This window comes from Centroberyx affinis, unplaced genomic scaffold (assembly GCF_046629955.1).
Source record: "Centroberyx affinis isolate AG114_WGS23_722 - 3 ecotype Tasmania unplaced genomic scaffold, CSIRO-AGI_Caff_v1 ptg001131l_1, whole genome shotgun sequence".
In the NCBI taxonomy this organism is placed as follows: Eukaryota; Metazoa; Chordata; class Actinopteri; order Beryciformes; family Berycidae; genus Centroberyx; species Centroberyx affinis.
In genome coordinates, this window is record NW_027279670.1 from 452,501 (window position 1) to 462,607 (window position 10,107).

Genomic DNA, 10,107 nt, shown 5'->3' on the forward strand with positions numbered 1-10,107 from the left:
CTTCCAAACTGGCTCTTGCTGGTCAGTCTGTCTTGTGCAATATGATTTTACTACTGTTGGCCTCCTTCCTCATATAATTTACATTTACTGGCTGAAGGTAAAACACTTAAAGTGGAACACACTCACAGGCACACATGGCAGAGTGCTCCCATAGACAATATGGTCAACACACTCCCTATGGAGTCTTTTACACAGTTTGAACTTTAACCCCTCAGTGTTTCACCTTTGCCTCTTCCACTTAATGTTTACACCTCATGTAACCAGGCTAGGTATTAAACTAAGAAGTGAATTTTCTTTTGCACCAACAGCTTGATGGAAGTATTTGGATAATAGGGAGGGTGTACACATTCACACAGGGAGCTAACATCATCTTAAACAACATTAGCACCTCTTCAGTCATTGCTTTCATTCCTAGACCAAATTTCCTTGTCAGTTCATGAGTTTGAACTGGTGACCTTCTGATCACCCGCTGAGCAGGCTTGCATCTCTGAACTCAAGCCTCTTATTATGTTTTATGGCTGCTTTATTTAGGCTGCATGACCTCACCCTTCTCTCTATTTGATGTGTTGCTCTCCTGCAGGCCCAGGTATCTCCAGCTATGCTTCAATTCCATGGAAGGCAGGGGAATCTCTGACGGCGTGTATGCAGGAGGCCAAGCACCGGGTCCCCAGCAACAGACACCAGGAGACCCCCCTCTACCTGGGGGCTACTGCTGGGATGAGACTGCTCAAGTACAGTACACACACACACACACACACACACACACACACATACTCACGTACACAACATACAAACATACACACATACACATACAAGCATGTGTGCACCAAAACACATACACACAGGATCCCTTTTTAGACTGACACTGGTGTGACCTTATCCCCAGCCTAAACTCTGTAATTGTGTTTGCATTGGCAGCCACTCCAGATGGACAATGTGCTGCTATCTGTACCATAAGCACTGTCAGTGCATAGATACACACACGCACACACACACACGCACTTTTTGTAGCTGCCTATTTGTAATTTATCTGCACGAGCCTTACTGCCAGGGCAGTGCATATGTTACTGTCAAGTCCATTATGTATCATATAGTCTACTCTGTTTATTATTTATGGTTTTCGGTATCGATTTGTATTGTGGGCATAAATCATTCTAATGAATATGTGTGTGTGGGGGTTGTGTGTGCACGCAGTAAGGAGGACAGCTCGGCCTCAGATAAGGTCTTCCAGGCCGTGGCTGCAGCCCTGCAAAAGTTCCCCTTCTCCTATCAGGGAGCGAGAATCCTCAGTGGCCAGGAGGAGGGCGCCTTCGGCTGGGTCACTGTCAACTACTTGGACGACCGTCTTAAACAGGTCAATGTGTGTGCGTGTGTGTGTGCGTGTGTGTATCTATGCACTGTACGATTGCACGCCTGCATACGTGTCTGCGCGCGTAGCAGTGCGTCCACTTGTGGGAGTACGAGTATGTGTGTATGAGTAGGTATGTTTGTTTATACTATGTGCGTGTATAATATGCTCGTCTGTGTGTGTTTGTGTCTATAATGTGCATGTTTGTGAGTGTACGCGTGTGTGTGTGTGTATGTGTATGTGTGTGTGCGGGTCAGATGATGTGCTGCTGCTGTACATTGACTTCAATACTCTTTTGTCTGCGGTGCAGGGCTTGGAAACCACAGGTGCTCTGGACCTGGGCGGGGCCTCCACTCAGATTAGCTTTGTATCCGACAGTTATGACGGTTCAGAGTCACCGAGCAACTCGGTGACCTTCCGACTCTACGGCAATGACTATAACCTGTACACTCACAGCTTCCTGTGTTACGGCAAGGACCAAGTGCTGCGGCTGGCACTGGCACACCAGACTCAGGTACGCCCCCCCGCTACAAGTTCACTGACACTGTACTGACTGTACTGACACTGTGATGGGCCGTTCAAATCTAATCTAATTTGAGTCGATTTGAGACTTAATAAGAAGCTTGATGTGAGAAGTGATGTGCTGAAATGTGCAATGATACTGACCTGATATTAAGTTTGCTTCCTCTCTCTGTCTCTGTTACACACACACACACCCTTGTCTCTCTCTCTCTCTCTCTATATCTCTCTCTCACTATCTCTCTCTCTCCCTCTCTCTCTCCCCTAGTCAGGTCCAAGGATAATATCAGATCCTTGTTTCCACCCTGGCTACACCGACATGAAGAACTACTCTGTCCTGTATGACAGCCCCTGCGTTTCAGACAGGAAACCCCACGGAGCTCCTGCAACCTTCAACCACACGGGGAAAGGAAACTTCTTACAGTGCCAGAAAGTAGTCAAAAGCGTCTTCAATTTCACCCACTGCAAATACAGCCGTTGCTCTTTCAATGGGGTCTTCCAGCCACATTTGCAGGGGCCTTTTGGGGTGAGTTAAGTCTTCCTTATAACACCCACTTCAACGTCAGCAGTATGCACCAGTGACTCAGAGGGACAAGTTGCAGGGTGGAGGAGGGGTTACGCAAACACAACAATCTATCAATCTGCAGCTTTTGGCCACTGAGTAAGGTTACATGTCTGTCTCAGCGCACATCAGGTTTTAAGGCAGCAGCGAGTGCAGGGCCGGCTCTAAACTGCTGGAGGCCCTAGGCAAAATTTTCTGTGGAGGCCCCCTTTTAAGGCAAATCCTACCCACCATCAAGCAATAAAGACTGAATAAAATGTAGTGTTTAAAGCATTGTGTGCTTGTTACCTAAGATACAGCACGATGAATATCAAAATAAAATGTAACAAATACAAAGGTGAAATGAAGACTTTCAAGGTGGGGCCTCAGCCAATAAGATCCATCTTTTGCTGGGGGTGGGCCATCCCCGAATCAGTGCTTTTGATTGGTTTTATGATCACTGGCACTTAATGTATCCAATAAGAACGGTAAGAATTTTTTTTTTGAAAGTAGGAAAAATACATTTAAGGATGCTTGAGGCTCAAGCCATTTGCCTATTCAGCCTATAGGGAGAACCGTCTATGAGTGAGTGCTACTTGTTCACCTCCAAAACCCAAATTTTCCGAATCCATCCTGGAATTTGAACTCATCGAAAATAAAATGCAAAAAGGGGAAAGTATTTTCCCAAGCGCTGCAGTCAGAACTCTAGTAATTTCCTTAATATCCCAGCCACACAGCTAACAAGCTAAACCAAGGCAAATAATGTGTGAGCCAGTGAACCCAGCAACAGCCTGATGCATCAACAATGAATTAATGAGAATTTCATCATTTAATAGGTTACAGCATCTGTGGAAGATACCTCCTGGCTAATTTCTGTTTGTCTCTCTCTCTCTCTCTCTCTCTCTCTCTCTCTCTCTCTCTCTCTCTCTCTCTCTCTCTCTCTCTCTCCCTCTCACTCTCACTCTCTCTCTCTCACTGTAGGCCTTCTCTGCCTACTACTTTGTGATGAACTTCCTCAATCTGACTGATACCTCCGTCCCTCTGGACATTGTCAAGGAAAAGCTAGCACGCTACTGCTCTAACCCCTGGCCTCAGGTTGGGGCATATTTATGTGCATAGTTTGAGACACACACACACATACACACACACATATACACACACACACACACACGCACACACACATATTTTTTTCCATATTTATCCATTTCCATGTCTTATCTATGTCTTCCAGCCTGCCTATGCGCTGATGTTGTAATATCACTGTTTGAACTGCCTGTGCAGATAATGCGGCAGCATCCAGACACGAAGCTGAAGTATCTGGCTGAGTACTGTTTCTCTGGCACGTACATCCTCACCCTGCTGACAGACGGATACAACTTCACCTCAGACAGCTACTCAGATATAAAATTCATCAAGAAGGTCAGTAGATCGCAGTCACTTCCTCCCTCAGTGGCTTGCACAAACCCAAGGGGCATACACTGTTTCCCGCCTGATTAAACTCATATCCTATTGACCTTTGGGAGGTGTTAGTAATGTGTGTGTGTGTGTGTGTGTGTGTGTGTGTGTGTGTGTATAAGTAGAAGCACACATTCAACATGGGGTCCAGGTATTTCAGTTCAGAGTTGTTCCATCATAAATGCAAGAACTATTTAGGAGTTTTGTGGTTTGGTGATGTTCATTCTGATTGCTTCTGTTCTGAATTGGAAAAGGTTTTGTAAAAGTTTTGAAATTGTAAAAAGCCAACGTTTTCTGCATAATAAGTCATATCAGCCAAATACAGGCTCCATCATGGTTAAAAAGTAGGATGCTGTGAAACGCAGTACAGGTCAAGTATAAAATATCTTGAAATAGAATTATTTGCGTAAGCCTACAAATACTTCAAAACGTATGGGGTGATGTAAAAGTTAGTGCTTCAAAAACCTTTTTTTCTCCACATTTAGCAAAATACTTTCTACACTTCTAGGCTGAGAAACAAAACAGTTATTTGAAATTGAAACTGCCCATATTGCATCTTCACCGCTGTCTGTAAGCAGCCCAGTAGTGAGCGGTGCTTGGACACCTTGGATGCCTTTCATCTGTGATTTTGACTTAATCAGGATTGTGAAACGTTGGCCCCGTGTCCCTCTCTAAAATAAGCCTAATGTCAGAATAATTGATGCTATCGATGCTTGAAAGCCGCGTCCAGCTGGTGAAAATCAAACTTCACACTAGTCTGCTGCCCTTGTCTATTATTAAACATAGTGTGCGTCACCATTTAGCTATTTGTTATATATATAGTTTTCACATTTAACATTATATTTAAGATTTACTTTTAACATGTAGGATTTAAGGGAGACTTTTTACTCATTGGTGTATTTCTCAGCAGTGCCTCACTACTGAGATGCAATATACATTTTCCTAGCAAGATTAAAGCCTTCTCTAAAAAAAATCGCATTTTTTCATTTTGAATAATTTACTGGAAGCAAAAGTTATTACTGATGAAATACCACTTGACAACTTGTGACGACTTATCCCGTGTCAGGGCATGTTGTCACACACACATTTTGTCACAAGTGTGCTATGTTCGCTCACTCAATTCCATTTCCTCTGAAGTATCAACACTATAATAACATGAAAAACATACTCTTATATTGAAAACAACATATTTCATCTCAGAAATCGACACCCACCATACACCAGGTAAAATAACCTGTCCCTCACCCATCCTGGGATGCTCAGACAAACACAAATTCTGAAACAATTTCAGACAGTATGATATATTAATGTACATGTAATATATACACATTTAATTTGATGTTTCATGATGTAAAATGACTTCTTAATAAAAAAGCAGCAATAATAGTAGTCTGCCTATGTATGTCAGATTTGCATTTAACATTTACATGTAGGATTTATAGTTAACATTTACATTTGTACTTAGTATTTACATTTGCTGAAGTACACCTACAGTACTTAGTTTCTCTCCTCCTGTGTGTGTCCAGATCAAAGGCAGTGATGCGGGCTGGACTCTGGGCTACATGCTGAACCTGACCAACATGATTCCAGCAGAGGCTCCTGACAGCCCCCTCCTGCCCCATGCCGGCTACGTCTCCGTCATCACCATCATGGCGCTGGTGCTCGTCGTCCTCTTCGTCCTCAGCCTGCGCCCCCTCTGGCCCCGCTGCTCCAAGCAACCGCACATCATATAAACACACTCTGATGGATGGAAGTTGGTGTGGTTTGAGTGCGTCTGTGTGTGTGTGTGTGTGAATGTGTGTGTGTTAGTTCGGGCTACTCTACTGATCCCCGAAAACAAATTTGTCTTTTCACTTTCCGGCCTCAACAAGGAGGTCAAAGGTCAGGATCAGCTGCAGAACAGTGTCCCAGGAGGTGGCAGGGATTCAATGTCTTGCTCAAGGACAATTCAGAAGGACGGATGCCTGCTGTCACAGGGGATTTAACCCTGGTTCTCTGGTTGAAGGACGGTTTCCCTACTCACTACACCACCCTGCTGTGTATGTGTGTGTGTGTGTGTGTGTGTGTGTTTGTGTGTGTGTGTGCGTGTGTGTGTGTTTGAGCTTGAGTGTGCGTTTGAGTGTGTTTGTGTGTACCCACATGTGTGTCTGCATGTCCGTGTCTTGAATTATGATGTGAATATGATATAAATAAAATACCCCAAGTTTATATAAAATGCTTTGACTGTGGTTGTCATGTGTACACTTGTAAAACCCAAATCCATTAGGCCTACATACACATACTTTCACAATATGATTTATTTACACTTTCCCCAGAGAAATATGTGTCTAATAAATATATATTATCACAGTGTTTATAAAAGCTTAAAATCTATAAACCAGCCAAGTGGAGCATATAAACAGTAGAACAATGATCTTTGGAAGACAAATCCTTGTGCTTTCAAACTTTCTTTGAATCAAACTCATGTTTTCAAGCTTTTCTGCTGGCTACTACAACAATTTTTACCCTTTTAGACTAAAAGCCTCCACCACTAGTATATATGGTATATACGATGTTACTATCAGCTTGTGTTTTTTATCAAGCTTTTTTCAGTTTATCATTATTGTGACCTGGGACAGCTTGCCACAACATAGCAACAATAAAACATACTAATTACTTCCCATATCCATACTTAAATACCCATTCTTGGAGCTTTGTCCAGTAACAATTTATGTGGCTCCATGCATAATAAAACTGAAGCCAATGGAAGTGCTGTCCTCTAGTGGTGAGAAGGAAAACATACATAACAGCATGGATACCATTATCAAGTATTTCAAGATTCTATCAGGAACTAATGACCAATCTTCCCTGTTCAGAAACCAGGAAGAAAACAATTTATATTCCTTCCTTGCCATCAGTGGAAATTCTTGAACTTCCTAGCACATACTATACATACTAGATGGTATGCCTGATTCCCCTGGTGTTGCACAGCCAGTTCCAAGAGGGCCATTTCCCTATTCAAATGGCAGCATAGATATTATGAAACCTCTGGAGCACATTGTGCCCCTTTGGAATTGCGGCAGCAAGGCGCTGGCAGGAAGTGGAGACTAGTGGGGTTTCCATCCGTTTGGGGCCGCAGCCCTTCCTCTGTGTCTCAGATCCAGCTCTTATCTGCAGGGAGTAGAGCAACAGGGGAGAACAAGTAAACAGCGCCATCCTGATAATCTGTGGGTGTTTCTCCTCTTTTCTCCACGACGTCTGTAGGTGTTGGCAACGGCAGAAAGCAATCACTTTGTATGTGCTTAGGTGACTCAGCTCACAAGTACACACACATGCACGCACGTCCTCACATACTCACACACCCCTCAGACAGGCGTCTTGGCCAGTTCTGTCCTGGGCAGGCTGCTATAGAACAAGTGTTAAAGTGTATAGGCCAGATCCTTCAGTCAAAGTGTTAAAAACCACACACACACTCCCTAAAACGGCAGACAATGTGTCAGTTCAGTTTGCCATTTGCAGCAGATCCTGATGCCGGGGTGTAAGGCATTGACGCAAAGGACTTGCTCTCCTGTCGGAGGGAGGCGGCCTGCTCCGACACCGATGGGATGACCGGTAGCTGGTCCGTCGTGTGATCGGCGGCGGCGGTCAGCTGGTCGGCCAAGTGATCCCGGTCTATGATGGTGGTGGTCTCAGAGTCTAGTTCCCTGGTCTTTTCCCGGTAGAACCTCTGTCTGAAGCGCCTCATCTGGGGAAGCTCGCAGCAGGTCTCCAACACCACCAGCACACACACCAGGCCCAGCAGCAGGTAGACTGGTGGAGCAAACACACACACACACACACCAGGGGTTATGGGGCAAAGTGATGGGACCAAGACCGGTGCAGTGTGAATAAGAAGCTGAAACCCAGCCTTGGTCTATATCAACTGGATAAACTCAAAAATGCGTGCTGGTCAAGCTAAATGACAGCTGTTTTTCTTAATTACTGTAAAGTTGACATTTTGCAGATATTATGCTGTGGCCTGCTCACCTGTAATAGCCAGCCTGTAGAGCTGTCGATGTGGGTTGGCCTCTTTACTGTGGGTCTCTCCAGGGACATAGTCCCCAAGGCCAATGGTTGTCAGAGAGATGAAACAGAAATACAAAGACTCCAGGAAGCTCCAGTCCTTCTCAACGCTGATAAAGATCCATGCCGGGATGAAGAGGAAGAACAGGGCCATGATGATGGTCAGGCAGGTGGCATGGATGACGGCGAGCCTGGACTTGGACATGCCCCATCGGCGGTGGAAGTAGGACACCGGACGCCGCGTCACCAGGGCCATGATCCTTTGCACCACGGTCGAGAGGAAGAGGAGGGTGATGGGGATGCCGAGGAGCGAGTAGACGACACAGAAGGCCTTCCCACCGTCTGAGAGAGGAACAGTGTGGCCATAACCTGAAAACACCCAAACATACAGCATATCACCAATTAGAGATGGAGGGATTAGGACCAGCCCCTTTGTAGCTACGGTACACACTAAACAATAATTATAGCGACAGAAGGAGAGAGGGGGGAAAGAAAGAAAGAAAGAAAGAAAAAAAGAAAGAAAGAAAGAAAGAAAGAACAGATACAGATAAGAGAGGAAAGAGAGACTCATTTGCCTACTCCTTCACAGTGACATACTGTATCTCCCTGTGAAAGAGAGGCTCTTCCAAAGAATACTGACTGATTGAGACACTTCATGGCCTTTGTGATTAGTCCGGTGTTAAATGGTGCACATTTTGGCTTTTTTTTTATTTGTCCAGTCTCCATATAACCAAAGTATGTTTATGGTCTGAAGGTTGTAGGCCATTCTTGGTTTTAACTCCCTCTTTTTAGAAGACTTAACAGTACAGCCTATGTCTGGTGCAGGGGCGTCCATTCACTAAACCCATCTGACATCATTTGCCACCAGAATTTCAAAATCTGCTTATATCTAGAATTTCTGGGGACAAGCAAAGCAACTCCTGATGCCTGACAATATATTATTTACTCAATGTGGTAAATTATTAGATATACGGTCACCAGACGATCAACTGAGTAAGATAAGTACTGAGTAACTGAATATTGGTCCTTCACTCTCCTGTGATTTTTAGATTTTTAGCTTCCACATCAATTTTAACTTTTTTTGCTTGATAGCTGCTCTCCACTCTAATGATAAAAACTACAAGATGAAATTCGGACTCACTTAGATTAAGTTACAGCAAGTGTCCACACCTTACCAAACCCAATTAACACCCATGGAAGCTTAGTATCACCCTGCTTTGAAGCTTTTGGGTGCGTTATGAGCACACCTGTCCTCCCACATTGTCTCACCTGTGGTGGTCAGCACGGTGCTGGTGAAGAACAGGGAGGACACAAAGTCCCAGTTGGCTTCGGTGTGGTTACCGAGCACCGATACTCCGTAGTTACTGGCCTCGAGCGCCCGGGCCAGCAGCTCCTCCAGACGCGCGTCGGACACGCAGGCGTTGTCCTTCAGAAACTCCTGCCGAGCGCTTTTCAGCTCCTGGCGCAGCCGCTGCTCGTAGGGAAGTTCGACGGCGGAGAAGATCCCGGCGCCGACCACGAGATACAGAACATAACCCACCAGCAGCAGCGCAAAACTCAGCGCCGACCGGTGCCGCTCCGCGAACCGAGCGCACGAGCCGTCGGTACAGCTGCTCACCATCCTTCCAGTTTCCACAGAGTGTACCTGAATTTGTTGTTCTAACTATGAGTTGGTTTCTTAATAAACCATAGTCAGACAGGAAGACTGTGTTGTGTTTCTGGTAATGACTTGGACTATCCTGGTTTTTGTCTTCCTCGTTCCTCCGAGCTGACCTGAGAATGGGAGCGGGTAGTGGTGACGTTGGCGATTCACCGGACCAGGTAGACTGCTTTGTGTGTGTGTGTGTGTGTGTGTGTGTGTGTGTGTGCATAGCAGCGTTGTTACTAATCACTTCCACACCTAACCTGTTTAACAGGTTTTGTGTTTTCAGTCAGTACAAAGGATTTATTTACCCTGAGGCTCAAGGTCAGCTTTCCCTTTAAAAAAGTCTAAGAAATAATAATAATGAGATTGACTAAAAGCTTTTATTTCTGATTATTTATTCCCGGATCATTCATTTGGTGTTATCATTCAGGGGGAAAAAGGCACTAATCCCTTATTTACATTTACATTATGATCCGCAGATAACCTTCTTCGTCGCCTCTTCTCTGGTCTTTCCCTCTCATCGCCTGTGTTCTTTCATTCTACCACCAGATGGCGCTG

The 10,107-nt window shown here is 44.9% G+C and overlaps 2 protein-coding genes across 2 annotated transcripts in view; one reads left to right on the forward strand and one right to left on the reverse strand.

The window, feature by feature from the left end:
• entpd1 (ectonucleoside triphosphate diphosphohydrolase 1) overlaps window positions 1–5,596 on the forward strand; it is a 16,019-nt gene extending 10,423 nt beyond the window's left edge. Inside the window, exons 4-10 of the mRNA XM_071523972.1 lie at window positions 581–731; window positions 1,195–1,354; window positions 1,659–1,862; window positions 2,136–2,393; window positions 3,390–3,503; window positions 3,690–3,827; window positions 5,390–5,596. Of these exons, the coding sequence (XP_071380073.1) occupies window positions 581–731; window positions 1,195–1,354; window positions 1,659–1,862; window positions 2,136–2,393; window positions 3,390–3,503; window positions 3,690–3,827; window positions 5,390–5,596 (1,232 nt within the window). The remainder of the gene's footprint in view (window positions 1–580; window positions 732–1,194; window positions 1,355–1,658; window positions 1,863–2,135; window positions 2,394–3,389; window positions 3,504–3,689; window positions 3,828–5,389) is intronic.
• A 1,739-nt stretch (window positions 5,597–7,335) lies between these two features.
• On the reverse strand, window positions 7,336–9,706 carry LOC139647956 (potassium channel subfamily K member 1-like). The gene is made up of 3 exons (XM_071523973.1): window positions 9,174–9,706; window positions 7,869–8,273; window positions 7,336–7,652 (listed from the first exon to the last, which is right to left on the reverse strand). Exons 1-3 carry the CDS (start codon window positions 9,523–9,525, stop codon window positions 7,339–7,341), a joined length of 1,071 nt encoding a protein of 356 aa, XP_071380074.1. The 5' UTR covers window positions 9,526–9,706; the 3' UTR covers window positions 7,336–7,338.
• Between the last annotated feature and the right edge of the window lie 401 nt (window positions 9,707–10,107).

Coding starts and splice junctions, on each gene's coding strand:
- LOC139647956 (XM_071523973.1), bottom strand. CDS start 9,525: ATGGTGAGCAGCTGTACCGACGGCTCGTGCGCTCGGTTCGCGGAGCGG. Junction 8,274..9,173: donor CACCGTGCTGACCACCACAG/GTGAGACAATGT, acceptor GGGTGTTTTCAG/GTTATGGCCACACTGTTCCT. Junction 7,653..7,868: donor CTACAGGCTGGCTATTACAG/GTGAGCAGGCCA, acceptor TTGCTCCACCAG/TCTACCTGCTGCTGGGCCTG.